We start from the raw sequence: 20,462 nt of genomic DNA on the forward strand, positions 1-20,462 counted from the left end.
CAGATTTGACTGGACTCGGGGGGGCATGGTTTCAGGTAGAGAATGTTAACAAAGTTAGCATGAATTCTTGAAATAACAAGTATTTTGGTATAGAAGGACCAGGAAAGTTAAAGAGACATATCACCATAGAAGGCTCTGTTGTACACACTAAGGAGTTTGCGGCTGATCCAGGAGGCAACAGGAATGAATTGAAAAGTGATGAGCAGGAAATTAATATTTTCAAGTTTGTATTTTGAAAGATTTCTGATTCGGGGTATAGCATCAATTTGTGGAAAACATGACTGGGGCCCCTTAAGGGACTATTAAAATAATCTAGAAATTCAGTGATAAAGACTTGAATGAATAGAGAGGATAACTGATGGAGCAGGATGAGCAAAGATGGGAGGGAATGAAGCACAGGATATAGGGTGGGACTAGCCTAGAACAACGGAAGAGATACTTTAATCTCTAAAACGGTAGAACAGTTGAAAATAGGTGTGTGTTTACGAGTATAAGGATATAAGGGACATACATATATTATAAAAAGGTATATATTTTACCTTTTGTCTAGAATCTTGGGGCGAAAAATGCTGTGGGGAATAAAAGTAAACTTAGAAGAATCTGTAGAAAGATTTTAGTTGAGGCCTGGTTGTAGTACCAGTCCATTTTGATGTTTATTTTCTAAAAGCATTGAATAGCCCAGAATATATAGCAGCAGGGAAAAAGTTACAAGGTTGGCTTCATCCATGAAGAGGTTACATCGGGTGTGTGCTTTGAAAGAAGAACTTACAATAGTGATGGGGTTTTGGCCTGTCAGTAGAGGATTTAGAGCCAGGATCGGTTGGGAAACTGGTACTTAGCTGAGAGAAAAACAGTGTTGAAGAGCCTAGAGAAAATTATTTAAACTATTACCGTTTATTGCCAGACATACTAAGAAACTGGCCAACATCCTTGTTTTCTTGCCATATAGTCTGCTTTGGTCATGGAGAGAAGTTTTATGTGGAATACCAGGAAAATAGGATTTTTAAAATTTGTTAACCACAAATACGCCACTTGAGTTACTATTATTTTTAAGTTTGTATCACAGTAACATTAAAGAATCAGATTAGATTTCACTGTACTTCTGTTTTTATTTGTAGTTTGATAGAAGTATGTATTAGTTGAATCTTATAATACATTCATAAATTGTTTTCATTTATTAGAGACAAAAAGAAAGAAGACAAAGAAAAGAAACGTTCCAAAACACCACCAAAAAGTTACAGCACAGCCAGACGTTCCAGAAGTGCGAGCAGGTAGGGTAGCATTATGAATTCTCGCCATTTTTTTAAGCCTTCATTTTTATTTTATTTTTTTACATCGTTATTGGAGTATAATTGCTTGACAATGGTGTGTTAGTTTCTGCTTTATAACAAAGTGAAACAGTTATACATATACATATGTTCCCGTATCTCTTCCCTCTTGTGTCTCCCTCCCACCCTCCCACCCTCCCTATCCGACCCCTCTAGGTGGTCACAAAGCACCGAGCTGATCTCCCTGTACTATGCAGCTGCTTCCCACTAGCTATCTGTTTTACGTTTGGTAGTGTATATATGTCCATGCCACTCTCTCACTTTGTCACAGCTTACCCTTCCCTCTCCCCATATCCTCAAGTCCATTCTCCAGTAGGTCTCTGTCTTTATTCCTGTCTTACCCCTAGGTTCTTCATGACATTTTTTTTTCTTAAATTCCATATGTATGTGTTAGCATACAGTATTTGTCTTTCTGTTTCTGACTTACTTCACTCTGTATGACAGTCTCTAGGTCCATCCACCTCACTACAAATAACTCAATTTCGTTTCTTTTTTTGGCTGAGTAATATTCCATTGTATATATGTGCCACATCTTCTTTATCCATTCAGCCAATGATGGACACTTAAGTTGTTTCCATCTCCTAGCTATTGTAAATAGAGATGCAATGAACATTTTGGTACATGACTCTTTGAATTATGGTTTTCTCAGGGTATATGCCCAGTAGTGGGATTGCTGGGTCATATGGTAGTTCTATTTGTAGTTTTTTAAGGAACCTCCATACTGTTCTCCATAGTGGCTGTACCAATTCACACTCCCACCAGCAGTGCAAGAGTGTTCCCTTTTCTCCACACCCTCTCAAGCATTTATTGTTTCTAGATTTTTTGAAGATGGCCATTCTGACTGCTGTGAGATGATATCTCATTGTAGTTTTGATTTGCATTTCTCTAATGATTAATGATGTTGAGCATTCTCTCATGTGTTTGTTGGGAGTCTGTATATCTTCTTTGGAGAAATGTCTATTTAGGTCTTCTGCCCATTTTTTGGATTGGGTTCTTTGTTTTTTCGTTATTGAGCTGCATGAGCTGCTGTAAATTTGGGAGATTAATCCTTTGTCAGTTGCTTCATTTGCAAATATTTACTCCCATTCTGAGGGTTGCCTTTTCGTCTTGTTTATGGTTTCCTTTACTGTGCAAAAGCTTTTATGTTTCATTACATCCCATTTGTTTATTTTTGTTTTTGTTTCCATTTCTCTAGGAGGTGGGTCAAAAAGGATCTTGCTGTGATTTGTGTCATAGAGTGAGTGTTCTGCCTATGTTTTCCTCTAAGAGTTTGATAGTTTCTGGCCTTACATTTAGGTCTTTAATCCATTTGGAGCTTATTTTTGTGTATGGTGTTAGGAAGTGATCTAATCTCATACTTACACATGTAGCTGTCCAGTTTTTCCAGCACCACTTATTGAAGAGGCTGCCCTTTCTCCACTGTACATTCCTGCCTGCTTTATCAAAGATAAGGTGACCATATGTGTGTGGGTTTATCTCTGGGCTTTCTGTTCCTGTTCCATTGATCTATCTTTCTGTTTTTGTGCCAGTACCATACTGTCTTGATTAATGTAGCTTTGTAGTATAGTCTGAAGTCAGGGAGCCTGATTCCTCCAGCTCCGTTTTTCGTTCTCAAGATTGCTTTGACTATTTGGGGTCTTTTGTGTTTTCATGCAAATTGTGAAATTTTTTGTTCTAGTTCTGTGAAAAATGCCAGTGGTAGTTTGATAGGGATTGCATTGAATCTGTAGATTGCTTTGGGTAGTAGAGTCATTTTCACAATATTGATTCTTCCAATCCAAGAACATGGTATATCTCTCCATTTGTTTGTATTTTCTTTCATTTCTTTCATCAGTGTCTTATAATTTTCTGCATACAGGTCTTTTGTCTCCTTAGGTAGGTTTATTCCTAGATGTTTTATTCTTTTTGTTGCAATGGTAAATGGGAGTGTTTTCTTGATTTCACTTTCAGATTTTTCTTCATTAGTGTATAGGAATGCCAGAGATTTCTGTACATTAATTTTGTATCCTGCTACTTTATGGAATTCATTGATTAACTAGTTTTCTGGTAGCATCTTTAGGATTCTCTATGTATAGTATCATGTCATCTGCAAACAGTGACAGCTTTACTTCTTCTTTTCTGATTTGGATTCCTTTTATTTCCTTTTCTTCTCTGATTGCTGTGGCTAAAACTTCCAAAACTATGTTGAATAAGAGTGGTGAGAGTGGGCAACCTTGTCTTGTTCCTGATCTTAGTGGAAATGGTTTCAGTTTTTCACCATTGAGGACGATGCTGGCTGTGGGTTTGTCATATATGGCCTTTATTATGTTGAGGAAAGTTCCCTCTATGCCTACATTCTGCAGGGTTTTTATCATAAATGGGTGTTGAATTTTGTCGAAAGCTTTCTCTGCATCTATTGAGATGATCATATGATTTTTCTCCTTCAATTTGTTAATATGGTGTATCACGTTGATTGATTTGTGTATATTGAAGAATCCTTGCATTCCTGGAATAAACCCCACTTGATCATGGTGTATGATCCTTTTAATGTGCTGTTGGATTCTGTTTGCTATGTTGAGGATTTTTGCATCTATGTTCATCAGTGATACTGGCCTATAGTTTTCTTTCTTTGTGACGTCTTTGTCTGCTTTTGGTATCAGGGTGATGGTGGCCTCGTAGAATGAGTTTGGGAGTGTTCCTCCCTCTGCTATATTTTGGAAGAGTTTGAGAAGGATGGGTGTTAGCTCTTCTCTAAATGTTTGATAGAATTCGCCTGTGAAGCCATCTGGTCCTGGGCTTTTGTTTGTTGGAAGATTTTTAATCACAGTTTCAACGTCAGTGCTTGTGATTGGTCTGTTCATATTTTCTATTTCTTCCTGAGTCAGTCTGGGCAGGTTGTGCATTTCTAAGAATTTGTCCATTTCTTCCAGGTTGTCCATTTTATTGGCATAAAGTTGCTTGTAATCTCTCATGATCTTTTGTATTTCTGCAGTGTCAGTTGTTACTTCTCCTTTTTCATTTCTAATTCTATTGATTTGAGTCTTCTCCCTTCTTTTCTTGATGAGTCTGGCTAATGGTTTATCAATTTTGTTTATCTTCTGAAAGAACCAGCTTTTAGTTTTACTGATCTTTGCTATCGTTTTCTTCATTTCTTTTTCATTTATTTCTGATCTGATCTTTATGATTTCTTTCCTTCTGCTAACTTTGGGGTTTCTTTGTTCTTCTTTAATTGCTTTAGGTGCGAGGTTAGGTTGTTTATTCGAGATGTTTCCTGTTTCTTAAGGTACGATTGTATTGCTGTAAACTTCCCTCTTAGAACTGCTTTTGCTGCATCCCATAGGTTTTGGGTCGTCGTTTCTCCATTGTCATTTGTTTCTAGGTAGTTTTTGATTTCCTCTTTGATTTTTTAGTGATGACTTCGTTATTAAGTAGTGTATTTTTTAGCCTCCATGTGTTTGTATGTTTTACAGATCTTTTCCTGTAATTGATATCTAGTCTCATAGCATTGTGGTCAGAAAAGATACTTGATAAAATTTCAGTTTTCTTAGATTTACCAAGGCTTGATTTGTGACCTAAGATATGATCTATCCTGGAGAATATTCCATGAGCACTTGATAAAAATGTGTATTCGTTGTTTTTGGATAGAATGTCCTATAAATATCAGTTAAGTCCATCTTGTTTAATGTATCATTTAAAGCTTGTGTTTCCTTATTTACTTTCATTTTGGATGATTTGTCCATTGGTGAAAGTGGGGTGTTAAAGTCCCTTACTATGAATATGTTACTGTCGATTTCCCCTTTTATAGCTGTTAGTATTTGCCTTATGTATTGAGATGCTCCTATATTGGGTGCATAAATATTTACAATTGTTATATCTTCTCCTTGGATCGATCCCTTGATCATTATGTAGTGTCCTTTGTCTCTTCTAATAGTCTTTATTTTAAAGTCTATTTTGTCTGATATGAGAATTGCTACTCCAGCTTTCTTTTGGTTTCCATGTGCATGGAATATCTTTTTCCATCACCTCACTTTTAGTCTGTATGTGTCTCTAGGTCTGAAGTGGGTCTCTTGTAGACAGCATATATATGGGTCTTGCTTTTGTATCCATTCAGCCAATCTGTGTCTTTTGGTGGGAGCATTTAGTCCATTTACATTTAAGATAATTATTGATATGTATGTTCCTATTTCCATTTCCTTAATTGCTTTGGGTTCGTTATTGTAGGTATATTCCTTCTGTTGTGTTTCTTGCCTAGAGAAGTTCCTTTAACATTTGTTGTAAAGCTGGTTTGGTGGTGCTGAACTCTCAGCTTTCCTTTTCTGTAAAGGTTTTAATTTCTCCATCAAATCTGAATGAGATCCTTGCTGGGTAGAGTAATCTTGGTTGTAGGTTTTTCTCCTTCATCACTTTAAATATGTCCTGCCAGTCCCTTCTGGCTTGCAGTTTCTGCTGTAAGATCAGCTGTTAACCTCATGGGGATTCCCTTGTGTGTTATTTGATGTTTTTCCCTTGCTGCTTTTAATATGTTTTCTTTGTATTTAATATTTGACATTTTGGTTAATATGTGTCTTGGCGTGTTTCTCCTTGTATTTGTCCTGTATGGGACTCTCTGTGCTTCCTGGACTTGATTAACTATTTCCTTTCCCATATTAGGGAAGTTTTCAACTATAAGCTCTTCAAATATTTTCTCAGTCCCTTTCTTTTTCTCTCTTCTTCTGGAACCCCTATAATTCGAATGTTGGTGCCTTTAATGTTGTCTCAGAGGTCTCTGAGACTGTCCTCAATTCTTTTCATTCTTTTTTTCTTTATTCTGCTCTGCAGTAGTTATTTCCACTATTTTATCTTCCAGGTCACTTATCCGTTATGCTGCCTCAGTTATTCTGCTATTGATCCCTTCTAGACAATTTCAATTTCATTTATTGTGTTGTTCATCACTGTTTGTTTGCTCTTTAGTTCTTCTAGGTCCTTGTTACATGTTTCTTGTGTTTTCTCCATTCTATTTCCAAGATTTTGGATCATCTTTACTATCAGCATTCTGAATTCTTTTTCAGGTAGACTGCCTATTTCCTCTTCATTTGTTAGGTCTGGTGGGGTTTTGCCTTGCTCCTTTATGTGCTCTGTGTTTCTCTGTCTTCTCATTTTGCTTATCTTACTGTGTTTGGGGTCTCCTTTTTGCAGGCTGCAGGTTCGTAGTACCTGTTGTTTTTCGTGTCTGTCCTCAGTGGCTAAGGTTGGTTCAGTGTGTTGTGTAGGCTTCCTGGTGGAGGGGAGTAGTGCTTGTGTTCTGGTGGATGAGGCTGGATCTTGTCTTTCTAGTGGGCAGGTCCATATCTGATGGTGTGTTTTGGTGTGTCTGTGGGCTTATTATGATTTTAGGCAGCCTCTCTGCTAATGGGTGGGGTTGTGTTCCTGCCTTGCTAGTTGTTTGGCGTAGGGTGTGCAGCACTGTAGCTTGCTGGTCGTTGAGTGAAGCTGGGTGTTGGTGTTGAGATGGAGATCTCTGGGACATTTTCGCCGTTTGATTTTACGTGGATCTGGGAGGTCTTTTGTGGACCATGGTCCTGAAGTTGCCTCTCCCACCTCAGAGGCATAGCACTGACTCACGGCTGCAGCACCAAGAGCCTTTCATCCACACGGCTCAGAATAAAAGGGAGAAAAAGTAGAAGGAAGGAAAGAAAGAAAGAAAGAGAGAGAGGATGGAAGAAAATAAAATAAAGTAAGGTAATGTAAAATAAAGTTATTAAAATTAAAAAATAATTATCAAGAAAAAAAATTTTTTTTAAAAAGGGACGGATAGAACCCTAGGACAAATGGTGAAAGGAAAGCTATACAGACAAAATCTCACACAGAAGCATACACATAATACACTCACAAAAAGAGGAAAAGGGGAAGAAATCATAAATCTTGCTCTCAAAGTCAACCTCCTCATTTTGGGATGATTCATTGTGTATTCAGGTATTCCACCGATGCAGGGTACATCAAGTTGATTGTGGACATTAAATCCGCCGCTACTGAGGTGGCTGGGAGAGATTTCCCTTTCTCTTCTTTGTTTGCACAGTTCCTGGGGTTCAGCTTTGGATTTGGCCCCGCCTCTGTGTGTAGGTCACCAGAGGGCGTCTGTACTTCGCTCAGACAGGATGGGGTTAAAGGAGCCGCAGATTCGGGGGCTTTGGCTCATTCAGGCCGGGGGGAGGGAGGGGTGCGCATGCTGGGCGAGCCTGCGGCGGCAGAGGCTGCCATGTTGTTGCACCAGCCTGAGGCACGCTGTGCATTCTCCCGGGGAAGTTGTCCCTGGATCCCGGGACCCTGGCAGTGGCGGGCTGCACAGGCTCCCCGGAAGGGAGGTGTGGAGAGTGACCTGTGCTCGCACACAGGCTTCTTGGTGGCGACAGCAGCAGCCTTAGAGTCTCATGACCGTCTCTGGGGTCCCTGCTGTTAGCTGCAGCTTGCGTCTGTCTCTGGAGCTCCTTTAAGCAGAGCTCTTAATCCCCTCTCCTCGAGCACCAGGAAACAAAGAGGGAAGAAAAAGTCTCTTGCCTCTTTGGCAGGTCCTAACTTTTTCCCGGACTCCCTCCCTGTGAGCCGTGGTGCACTAACCCCTTCAGGCTGTGCTCATGCTGCCAGTCCTCTTCCTGCGCTCTGACCGAAGCCTGAGCCTCAGCTCCCAGCCCCGCCCACCCCGGCCTATGAGCAGACAAGCCTATCGGGCTGGTGAGTGCTGGTCGGCACTGATCCTCTGTGGGGGAAATCTCTGCTTTGCCCGCTGCTCCCCTGTTGCTGCGCTCTCCTCCACGGCTCTGAAGCTTCCCGCCTCCACCACCCTCAGTCTCCGCCCTAGAAGGGGCTTCTGGTGTGTGGAAACCTTTCCTCCTTTACGGCTCCCTCCCACTGGTCCCGTCCCTATTCTTTTGTCTCTGTTTATTCTTTTTTCTTTTGCCCTACCCAGGTACGTGGGGAGTTTCTTGCCTTTTGGAAGGTCTGAGGTCTTCTGCCAGCGTTCAGTAGGTGTTCTGCAGGAGTTGTTCCACATGTAGATGTATTTCTGATGTATCTGTGGGGAGGAAGGTGATCTCCACATCTTACTTCCTCCATTTTCCCCCCTCTCCTAAGCTTTCATTTTTTTAAGCTTTGTTTGCAAGACTATCAATAGGCTGTGAACATGAAATGTTTTCCAGTACATGGCTACATACTTCAGTGGTGAAGTTTTTTGGGGGGTTTTTTTGGGGTTTTTTTTTTTGCGGTATGCAGGCCTCTCACTGTTGTGGCATCTCCCGTTGCGGAGCACGGGCTCCCGGACGCACAGGCTCAGCGGCCATGGCTCACAGGCCCAGCCGCTCCACGGCATGTAAGATCTTCCCGGACCGGGGCACAAACCCGTGTCCCCTGCATCAGCAGGTGGACTCTCAACCACTGCGCCACCAGAGAAGCCCGTGGTGAAGTGTTTTTAAAGGCAATTTGTGGAGAATAACCTAAAGTTCATTTTTCTTTTCACTTAATGTTTTATGGTGTAGAGTGTATTTAAAATAATGTGGGAATTGAGCAGAGGTCTGTTTTTATGTTTGCTGTATGCATTTCACATCATAATTTGAATTGTTTGTGTGGGTTTTTTTCCCCTAAACATCTGAGTTTTAATGGCTAAAGTATACTGCATTTTCACATTAAATTCATTTTATCATAGTAAGTTATATTTAAAATACCTACATGTTAATATTTTTTCCCATACATAGTGGTTCATTGATAAAATAATTGGAGGCAATGCAAGTTCTGATTTGTGTAATTCTTAGAGTAGTAATTCTATCTTTAACCTGCTGTAGTGAAAATTCCTTGTTGCAAACTTTCTCCTCAGAAAATATATTTTTCACACTTAAAATGGAATTCATATGATAGTAGTAAGGCCTGGCCATACTTAATTCCATTTTCTTCCAATCTTCTGTTTTTTGTTTTGTTTTTTACTTTTTTTAAATTTTATTTTAAAATTTTTATTGGAGTATAGTTGACTTACAATGTTGTGTTAGTTTCAGGTGTACAGCAAAGTGAATCAGTTATACATATACACATATCCACTCTTTTTTTAGATTCTTTCCCCATATAGGCCATTACAGAGCACTGACTAGAGTTCCCTGTGCTATACAGTAGGTTCTTATTACTTACCTATTTTATATATAGTGGTGTGTATATGTCAGTCCCAGTAACATTTTCTTGACATTTTTCATTTTCCATTAAGCAAAAGTAAAGGGTCATTGTACTTTTTTAAAACTGTAAGGAAATAATTCTCCTTCAAATGTTAGGACTCCTAGCATCGCTAAGAGTCCTTAAATCTTTTACCACAGACACAGATGAGGCTTAGTTCTCTCAAAATTTAAAGCTGTTGAATTTCTCAGCAAATCATTTTCTTCCAATCTTGTTTACACATTTTACTACAGTGTTTGTTTTCTTAATCTTGATTAAATTCACTTAGGAGTCTCACATTGTATATAAATATTAACTCAAAATGGATAAAAGACTTAAAAGCCAAAACGAAAATCCTGTTAGAAGAAAATATGTAAGTTAACTTTCATGACCTTGTATCTGAAAGTGATTCCTTAGATATGACAAAAAGCATAAGCACCAAAAGAGAAATAGATTAGTTGGGGATAATGAAAACTAAAAACTTTTTTTGTTTCAAAGAACACTCAGAACGTAAAGACAACTGTCAGTGCTAGACAAATAATGTTTCCAATAATGGACTTGTATCTAGAATATATAAAAAAACTGTTACAGCTCACTCTTAGAAAGAATGTAGACTTGTGCAGCTGCATTGGAAAACAGTTTGGCAATTCCTAAAAAAATTAAACAGGGAGGGTTTTTTGACACAGCATTTTTGCTCCCAGTGATATGCCCAAGAGAAACAAAAACATGTCCACACGAAAACTTGTACATGGATATTCTTGGCAACATTATTCAAAACCAAAAAGTCAACCCAAATAAAACAAAGTTGTACATTCCATACACTAGATTACTATTCAGCAGTAAAAAGGAACCAAAGTACTGATACATGTTACAATATGCATGAGCCTTGAAAACATACCAGATGAAAGAAGCTAGACACAAAAGACCACATGTTGTATATGATTTCATTCATATGAAATGCCCAGAATGGATAAATCTATAACGGCAAAGTAGATTAGTGGTTGGAGTGTGATAGCTAAAGGATATGGGGTTTCTTTCAAGGTGCTGAATATTTTCTTTAAAAAGATACATATAAATATATTTTTAAAAAAGTTAAACCAGATGTAAGTGCTCAGGGAAATGCCAGAGTAGGTCTGAGGTGGCAAAGGGGCATAAAAGATGGGATGTGCAGTATGTATTTTCTTACCTTAAAAACTGGAGGCATATTGTTTGCCTGTTTCTTTTATTTAATGGATTTATTCATAAGCACCTTATCCTATTTAATTATTGAATCATTCTTAAATTATGGCATATTCTATACATTTTTATTGTTTGCCACTGTACTACAGTCTATCAAAGGGCACAGAAATACAATATAAAAAACATCTTTTCCATCTAAGGAATTTGGGATATTAGTTACACAAAGCAGTACAATAAAGTGTAAGGTATACAACCCTGACAAACTTAAATATTTGATGAAGGGAAAGTTCTGGGTAATGCTTCCAGGACAGGGGTCACAGATGACTTGTAAGGTGGTTTTTGTTATTTAAAGCTTAATTTGGAAGCTAAGTTGAGGACAACTGAAGGTATAGGGCTATATTTATTTTTTTGATTATTTTGTTTGTCCCTAAATCATATAATGGTCATCTTCCAAGTCCTATACTTTTTTTCATTTAATTAATTTTTTTTAAATGTTTATACAATTTTTAAGGTTACTATCCCCTTACAGTTATTACAAAATATTGACTGTATTCCCCATGTTGTACAGTACATACTTGAGCCTGTCTTACACCCGATAGTTTGCTGTCATTAGGTGGGATTTGTTTTTTGTTTTGTTTTTTTTAAGTTTAGTTGCTGTACAGTATAGCGATTCACAATTTTTAAACATTATGCTCCATTTATACTTATTATAAAACATTGGCTATATTCCCTGTGTTGCACAGTGTATCCTTATAGCTTATTTTATACCTAATATAGTTTGTGCCTCTTAATCCTCTACCCATATATTGCCCCCTGCCTTCCCTCTTCCCACTGGTAACCTCTAGTTTGTTCTCTCTGTCTGTGAGTCTGCTTCTTTTTTGTTATATTCACTAGTTTGTTGTATTTGTTAGATCCATATATAACTTATATCATGCAGTATTTGTCTTTCTCTGTCTGACTTATTTCTTTTTTAACATCTTTATTGGAGTATAATTGCTTTACAGCGGTGTGTTAGTTTCTGCTTTATAACAAAGTGAATCAGTTATACATATGTCCCCATATCTCTTCACTCTTGCATCTCCCTCCCTCCCACCCTCCCTATCCCACCCCTCTAGATGGTCACAAAGCACCAAGTTGATCTCCCTGTGCTATGTTGCTGTATAGTTGCTGCTTCCCACTAGCTATCTATTTTATGTTTGGTAGTGTATATATGTCCATGCCACTCTCTCACTTTGTCCCAGCTTACCCTTCCCCCTCCCCATATCCTCAAGGCCATTCTCTAGTAGGTCTGCATCTTTATTCCCATCTTGCCCCTAGGTTCTTCTGACCTTTTTTTTTTTTTTTTTTGCGGTACGCGGGCCTCCTTGGCATGTGGGATCTTCCCGGACCGGGGCACGAACCTGTGTCCCCTGCCTCGGCAGGCGGACTCTCAACCACTGCGCCACCAGGGAAGGCCTCACCAAGTTTTTTTCTTTTTTCCTTTTTTTTTTTTTTTTTTAGATTCCATATATATGTGTTAGCATATGGTATTTTTCTCTTTCTGACTTACTTCACTCTGTATGACAGTCTCTAGGTCCATTCACCTCACTACAAATAACTCAGTCTCATTCCTTTTTTATGGCTGAGTAATATTCCATTGTATATATGTGCCACATCTTCTTTATCCATTCATCTGTGGATGGACACATAGGTTGCTTCCATGTCCTGGCTATTGTAAATAGAGCAGCAGTGAACATTTTGGTACATGACTCTTTTTGAATTATGGTTTTCTCAGGGTATATGCCCAGTAGTGGGATTGCTGGGTCGTATGGTAGTTCTCTTTTTAGGTTTTTAAGGAACCTCCATACTGTTCTCCATAGTGGCTGTACCAATTTAAATTCCAACCAACAGTGCAAGAGGATTCCCTTTTCTCCACACCCTCTCCAGCATTTATTGTTCATAGATTTTTTGATGATGGCCATTCTGACCGGTGTGAGATGATATGTCATTGTAGTATTGATTTGCATTTCTCTAATGATTAATGATGTTGAGCATTCTTTCATGTGTTTGTTGGGCAATCTGTATATCTTCTTTGGAGAAATATCTATTTAGGTCTTCTGCCCATTTTTGGATTGGGTTGTTTGGGTTTTTTTGATACTGAGCTGCATGAGTTGCTTGTATGTTTTGGAGATTTATCCTTTGTCTGTCTGACTTATTTCACTTAGCTTAAATGCCCTCCATGTCCATCCATGTTGCTGCAAATGGCAAAATTTCATTCTTTTTTATAGCTTACTAATATTCTATTGTATAGTTACAGCACATTCTCTTTATCCATTCTTCTGTTGATGAACACTTAACATAGCTTGCATATCTTGGCAGTTGTTAAAAAATGTTGCTGTGAACATTGGGATGCATGTATCTTTTCGAAATTGTGTGGGGTTTGGTTTTGTTTGTTTGTGGGTTTGTTTTTTCTTTTGTTTTTTTTTTTTGTGGATTTCTTTTTGGATATGTACCCAGGAGTGGAATTTGGGTCATATGGTAGTTCCATTTTTAGTTTTTGAGAAATCTCCATACTGTTTTCCACAGTGGCTGCATCAATTTACATTTCTACCAACAGTGTAGGAGGGTGCCCTTTTCTCCACATGCTCTCCAGCATTTATTATTTTTAGACCTTTTGATCATGGCCATTCTGACCAGTGTGAGGTGACAGATACCTCAGTTGTAGTTTTGATATGCATTTCTCCAATGACTAGTGATGTTGAGCATCCTTTCATGTGTTTGTTGGCCATCTGTGTTTATTCTTTGGAGAAATGTCTGTTTAGGTCTTCTGCCCGTTTTTTTTGATTGGGTTGTTTTTTTGATATTGAGCTGTTTGTATATTTTGGAGATTAATCCCTTGTCAGTCTTGTTGTTTGGAAGTATTTTCTCCTATTCTGTAGGTTGTCTTTTTGTTTTGTTTATGGTTTCCTTTGCTATGCAAAAGCTTATAAGTTTAACTAGGTCCCATTAGTTCATTTTTGCTTTTATTTCCTTTACTTTAGGAGATGGATCCAAAAAAATATTGCTGTGATTTATGTTAAAGCGTGTTCTACTTTTCCCCTAGTTTTATAGTATCTGGTCTTACATTTAGGTCTTTAACCCATTTCGAGTTTATTTTTGGATAGGGTGTTAGAGAACGTTCTGCCCCTCTTTTGCATGTAGCTGTCCAGTTTTCCCAGCACCACTTACTGAAGGGACTGTCTTTACTCCATTGTATATTCTTGCCTCCTTTGTCATAGATTAATTGACCATAAGTGTGTGGGTTTATTTCTGGACTCTCTATGGTGTTCCATTGATCTGTGTGTCTGTTTTTGTGCCAGTACCATACAGTTTTGATTACTGTAGCTTGGTGGTACAGTCTGAAGACATGGAGTATGATTCCTCCAGCTCTGTTTTTCTTTATCAAGATTGTTTTGGCTATTCGGGGTCTTTTCGTGTTTCCATACAAATTTTAAAATTATTTGTTCTAGTTCTACGAAAATGCCATTGGTATTTTGATAAAGATTGCATTGAATATGTAGATTGACTTGGGTAGTATGGTCATTTTAACAATATTGATTCTTCCAGTCCAAGAACAGGGCAGAACTTTCCTTGCCATCTGTTTGCGTTGTAGACGCAGAATTTTTTTTAAGTCAAAATTTAAAGAGAGAGGAGAGGTACATCTTAAAACGCTAATTGCTCAAAGCAGGGCATGAATTGGGCATGGTTTGCTAGACAACAGGAAGTCAGTTTGATCTGTGTTACCACTAACTGTAGTTCTCTAAATTTTTACCTAATGATTTAGAAGTAATTTTGGATTTTATTAGCAACTGCCTTCCATAACACAGCATATCCTATACACGTTCTGGCCACTGAATGAATCTAGAACTGATTCCATAAATAATAATTTACTTCAGACTGTTTTTCCTTGAGTTAGAACTTTTGTTAATCAGTTTTTCCCCAAGTTTAACATTTCTAATGTTTTGATGACATAATGTCTTTAAGAAGTATTGCTAGGCATTAAAGGAAAGGCACATAGTTTACAAAAAAGAATTGCAGTTTTTTAGTATTCATTTGCTTCTTAGGCTCAGCACAGTATTTGAAAATGGGTCTTTCGTTGTCAGAATTCTCTTTCTAGTGGAGCTCCATCATAGACACATCTGCTATGATGTGTCTGCATTTTTTGGATAATACTGTATTTTAAAGTCTAGTTTGCACATTTGTGGTTCTAGAGAGAGACGACGACGAAGAAGCAGAAGTGGCACAAGATCTCCTAAAAAGCCTAGGTCTCCCAAAAGAAAATTGTCTCGTTCACCATCCCCTAGGAGGTAAGGATATTAATCTTTTATTAAATCTATCCTGTTTTTCAGGAACTGTCCGAGTTTTTCTTCCTTTTCAGGAATTAAAATGCTTAAGAATGCGCTGATACATGCCCTTCATGACTTGAGTCTGTGTTATAATAAACACTGTTTAGGATTGGCATTTTAGACCTGTTATCAAGTTATAGTCTTCTTCCCTATATTACTTATATACAGCTTGTATCCAGGGACTTGAAATTGGATCTTTGCTGTCCTCTTTATAGCAAGTGAACTTGGGTCAAGTTTGCCATCTAAAACAAGTTTAAACTTATTCCTATTTAAATAATGGTGATAGTTCTTGAGCAGTTCGTTTCAAGCATCTTGTCAGCATTTTACTGTCATCCTAGACATAAAAAGGAGAAGAAGAAGGATAAAGACAAAGAAAGAAGCAGAGATGAAAGAGAACGATCCACAAGCAAGAAGAAGAAAAGTAAAGATAAGGAGAAGGAACGGGAAAGAAAATCAGAGAGTGATAAAGATGTAAAAGTATGTTTACAAACTAATTTATTTTGGTGTTTGGGGTGGTGCTGGTACTTTAAAGAAGTGATTTTCCTGTGAAGACGTTTACTTTTTTTATTCTCCTTGGCAAAGCAGGTTACACGGGACTATGATGAAGAGGAGCAGGGGTATGACAGCGAGAAGGAGAAGAAAGAGGAGAAGAAACTGACAGAGCCAGCTTCTCCTAAAGCAAAAGAGTGTTCTGTGGAAAAGGGAACTGGTGATTCACTAAGAGAATCCAAAGTGAATGGCGATGATCATCATGAAGAAGACATGGATATGAGTGACTGAATATTTCCTCTGTGGGAATCCCAACTGTATACGTGCATCAGTGTCATTCCTCTGTGTGATTTCTTAATGCTGTATTTGTTCATCTCAAATCTAGATGTATACAGCTCTGAGTCATAAATGGTTATAAAGCTCTTGATGTTGATATTACTTATTTACATCCAAAAGCTTTTAGAAAAATGATATATGGGTAACCAGTTCTTGACAGGTTGAAATCTGATTGAGTAAACAAGCAGTTTTACTATTCTGGTGCTGCTTCATAACAAAAATGAAAAGCTGCATGCATCTACAGCAGGCATGGATTGTTTATGTTGTATGATCTCCTTTATTAAGTTCACTTATAGTATTTCTAGAATTTGATTCATTGCCGTAATAGAGCCATGTAGGGAATGCACTGATTGCATGTTAATTGTGGCAGGAATATTCTAAATGTCATTCAAATCCTCCAACATGATGGATCTACTTATGGTCTTGTTTGTTGACATGACAAATTAACATTCTTATAGTTACATCTGGAAATGAGCATTTGAAATAGATAATCCTTTAAGCCTTGTGGCTAAATTTTTGTGGCTTTTGTTTAACTTTGAAGGGTTATATATGCACTAACCTTTTTTGATGGCTATAATTAGGCTTTAATTACAGAAACAAGATTTCAAATGAAACTGTCTTTGGCAGTGAGTAAATAGCATATTTTGAAGTAGAGTTGTATACTTTTTCATAAGGTGTTTGGGAATTTTTTTTCCTAAAATAATTTATTGAACATCTACATCAGTGAAAGTTATCTGCCTATCCTGAAGTCCATCTGTAAAAGAAAGTTATCTCTTGTCCTGATTTTCAATTGTCCACTCTTTTATTTGTTTTAATCTCATTGTTGGAAAAGGGGGATAGTGCATTTTAAATTGACCTTCATATGCTTTTAAAAATAAGATCTACTTGATAATGTACTTTTTATTTGATCTCAAGTTGTATAAAACCAGTAAATTTTGTGTTACTGTTACTGCAGTAGTAATCTTATGCACACAGTGATTCCATGTTAAATGCAAAGTAGTTAGGCAACTGTTTTCTTACAGGAGTTTCCAAGCTTCACTTTTGTGCAGTAAAAACAAAAGTAGGCTACAGTCTGTGCCATGTTGATGTACAGTTTCTGAAATTGTTTTACAAGACTTTGATAATAAAACCCTTAAACTTATGTTTATGTTCCTGTAAAACTGTATTTGTATTTATTTACATTGTTGAATGTATGGCATTTACCTCATTCATTTTACATATCAAGTTCTTTTTCCTTTCAGTCCACATATTTTAATATAGTAGTAAGATGGAATCCATCACTGTAGTGATTAGTTGCCATTAGAATTGTCAAAATTAGTTTTAATTTCTATCCAAAACAGTCTTTTTCTAAGTGTAATTTTCTTATATTTTGGGTGTAGGACTTGGGTTGAGTAAAGCAATGAACTTTAGGGTAAATGATCCCACCTATATCTAGTAAATTTATATTTTTGGTGAATATAAACATACTTTTCTGGAATAGTATAGAAACTCAACGGTATGTATCTATTGTACAATACTAAATAGTATATTTATTCATTTATGAAATGAGTAGTGTCTGAGTGGCTGGGATTAAGGGGAAAATGAGCCGGAATTGTAGCTTTTATCCAAATTGGAATATAATTTTTTTTTTTAACTTTTAGAAGTGAAATGCCGTATAGATAAGCTAGTGTTGTTTTTACAGTTTGTAGTAACTTTTTAAAGATTTTATGGAAGGGAATTTTGTCTGTAGTGAGTAAGACGTTCTAGTAATGGTCCTAAAAATCACTGCATTTTTAAACACGAAGTTGAACGCAAATGACATTCTTTAAATTTACAGAAAATTTTAGTAGAAAAACATTTAAAGATTGAACCAAATGATATTGTCGGTTTTGTAAGTCAAAAGTAAGATATTGGCAGTTTCACTTGGTTAAGCCTAATACTACTCAAATTTTATTCCCTCACTTGTAGTCTTTGAATATATAGTATGCTAATTTCTCAAAAGGGATTAAGAAATTTGGGGCTTTAAAATAGTACCACTCACTTAAGATGCTGTCGTGAAGGGAGTCTATACTTAGGTTATTTTTCAGTGAACATTTATGCACAAAGGTAGGGTTGCACAGGACAGAAGCCTTTTAACACATAACCAGTCGAAATCAAGTGAACACTGCCTCCACACTGAATTTTGTTCTGTATTTGGTAGTGGAAATGATTTAAAAATAAAAGTGGTTTTGTTAGAAAAATGTTTGTGCTATTTATTTCCTTAAATTCTTCATGAGTGAATGAGGTAGTAGCTATTTAAGAGCCCAGTCATGAATTTCAGCTTCATTTACAGCTGGGGAGACCTGTGTTTCCTACCTTCATTTTCCTGTCTGTAAAATGGGAGTGATATCTACCTTGTAAAGTAGTTGGTAGAAAAAAATGTAGCCCTGTGTGCCTGGGTCAGTAAATGGTACCTGCTATTTAATTATGGAGCTTTTCAAAACTATATGAAAATTTAGTTTGGGGTAACGTTTTAGCAAAAGCACTAAGATAAATTGCATGCAGATATGGCTATGTTTCCCTTTACATTTTTGTGAATATAGGTTTTGGATAATAAGCTCCCTGGTAGTGATTCTATGTGGAAGGTAGAAGAATATTAGTTACTTAGGGAAGAAAGACAAACTGGGCTTCTACTAGAATAGTGAAAACTAATTTTACATTCACCTTGGAGTTGCATCTTAAAACTCATGTTCTGCTCTCAGTGTCATATAGCCTGTACAAGCCTACTTTTCCTCTGGCAAAACAATACCACTTTCTTCACTTGGGCACCAGATTAAGTGGTTTATGCTGTTTGAAGATTGATAGACATCTTTTAAACTGGGATTGAAATTTCTGTTCCTTTTGTCTCAAATCTAGCTAGTGCATTTCACTCCTATCTAAAATATTTTCTCTAATCAAATATATGTAGTTGTATTTAAATATGGAAACTCTACTGATACTTTTAAAGAGCATCAGAATATGTTACTGAGAGTTTATTAGAGGTAGTTTTTAAATGAGACTAATTCTGGAGTTGTTGATTTTGAGTCTGTTTTACTTAGTTTTATTTTCCCATTTTCATTTTATAATATCAAAATATGTAAAATTCATAGACATTCTTCAGCAAAATAACGTGTGAACCATGCTAATTCTTTGCTAGTGGGAATATTCTTAAGAATATACTTAAATGTTAAAGTAGGTGTTAAATAGCAAGTTTCGGACTGTAGGTTAGCATCATGTAATTTTGTTCTTATCAGTCAGTCAGCATTCAATCCAGGGAGCCAAATGACCCAAAAAGATTTGTTGACAGAGATTTGACCTTAATTGTGGGAGCTGGTTTAATAGTCTCAAAGATGTCTATGCTGTGCATCTGATGCTGGAGACTAAAGCCCACAGGCAGTCAAGAAAAAGATAGTTGAGAGGGGTAAGAATAAGTTGGAACCATAAGCTGGAACCCACAAGAATGGGCTGAAACTGCAGGACCAAGTAGATAAGCCACGTGTATGAACTACATAGTTTCTGCTTCACTTCTTCACAATTCCTACGCTACCCATATTCATTACTTAAACATTCCTGCCAGTCACTGTCAGCCTTCTTCAGTGACCAAGAATTCTGTGGGAGGTACAGGTGTGTCTTATTTTTATATTTTTACACTACACAGTTTCTGCTTTAGGCTAATTAGTCATTTTTACCTGCAAAACACGAGCAAATTCAGGAATGATTGCCAAATACCTTTCTTTAAAACCCTTAGGAAATTTGCTTCAGTTTTTTTAGGTGCTGTGGCAAAAGGAAAATTCTAATTCCATGTGCCATTATGGCCAGAAGTACTATTCCTAAAATGAGCTGTAACAGTTTTTTTAAAGTTCATCACTAGGTAGTACTACAAGGATGATCACATGATCTAAAAAGTGTGCTACTGGGCTTCCCTGGTGGCACAGTGGTTGAGAGTCCGCCTGCCGATGCAGGGGACACGGGTTCATGCCCCAGTCCGGGAAGATACCACATGCCGCAGAGCAGCTGGGCCCGTGAGCCATGGCCGCTGAGCCTGTGTGTCCGGAGCCTGTGCTCCGCAACGGGAGAGGCCACAACAGTGAGAGGCCTGCGTACCGCAAAAAAAAAAAAAAAAAAAAAAAAAAAAAAATATATATATATATATATATGCTATTGAGATGACATTTTTAGATGGCATTCGATGGCATTCTAAGATACTATTGGCCCAGATTTCTGATATAAAATGCTTTACAAAAGCAGTTTTTGCTAATTCATAATATACAAATGATGGCCTTTTACCGAGTTTAGTTTTAATGTTTTTACAAGTGATTTAATACCTCCTGTCCATTTATCTAAGTTTCACTGTCAGTTGTCTTTGAAAGTTCCCAAGTATAGCGACTTTGGTAAGGATACATTTTGTTAATTTTGGAAAACACAGTTAAGATACCTTTTGCTGGAGTTAAGCACAGGCATAGTGTGTCCATACTAAGTAATTTGCTCAATTTCAGAGGCTAGCATACTACAAGTAGGACTTTGAATTCACCCCATTTTTTACAACTTTTTCTCAACCATCTTATGACAAATAAAAGTTAACAGCAAAAGTAACTCAGTATTTTCTTTAGTCCTTTTGTGGCCT

General features: G+C 37.3%; 1 protein-coding gene across 6 annotated transcripts in view; it reads left to right on the top strand.

The window, feature by feature from the left end:
* SRSF11 (serine and arginine rich splicing factor 11) overlaps positions 1-18,060 on the top strand; it is a 55,647-nt gene extending 37,587 nt beyond the window's left edge. For 2 of the 6 annotated variants that reach the window (XM_060089956.1, XM_060089955.1), the window contains exons 10-14: positions 1,182-1,271; positions 2,524-2,565; positions 14,861-14,977; positions 15,355-15,493; positions 15,599-18,060. In XM_060089956.1, the coding sequence (XP_059945939.1) occupies positions 1,182-1,271; positions 2,524-2,565; positions 14,861-14,977; positions 15,355-15,493; positions 15,599-15,796 (586 nt within the window). In that variant the 3' untranslated portion in view covers positions 15,797-18,060. The remainder of the gene's footprint in view (positions 1-1,181; positions 1,272-2,523; positions 2,566-14,860; positions 14,978-15,354; positions 15,494-15,598) is intronic. The other 4 variants (XM_060089957.1, XM_060089958.1, XM_060089961.1 and 1 more) reach the window with 4 other exon arrangements.
* The last annotated feature ends 2,402 nt before the right edge of the window (positions 18,061-20,462 follow it).

This window comes from Mesoplodon densirostris, chromosome 2, assembly GCF_025265405.1.
Source record: "Mesoplodon densirostris isolate mMesDen1 chromosome 2, mMesDen1 primary haplotype, whole genome shotgun sequence".
NCBI classification, from domain to species: domain Eukaryota; kingdom Metazoa; phylum Chordata; class Mammalia; order Artiodactyla; family Ziphiidae; genus Mesoplodon; species Mesoplodon densirostris.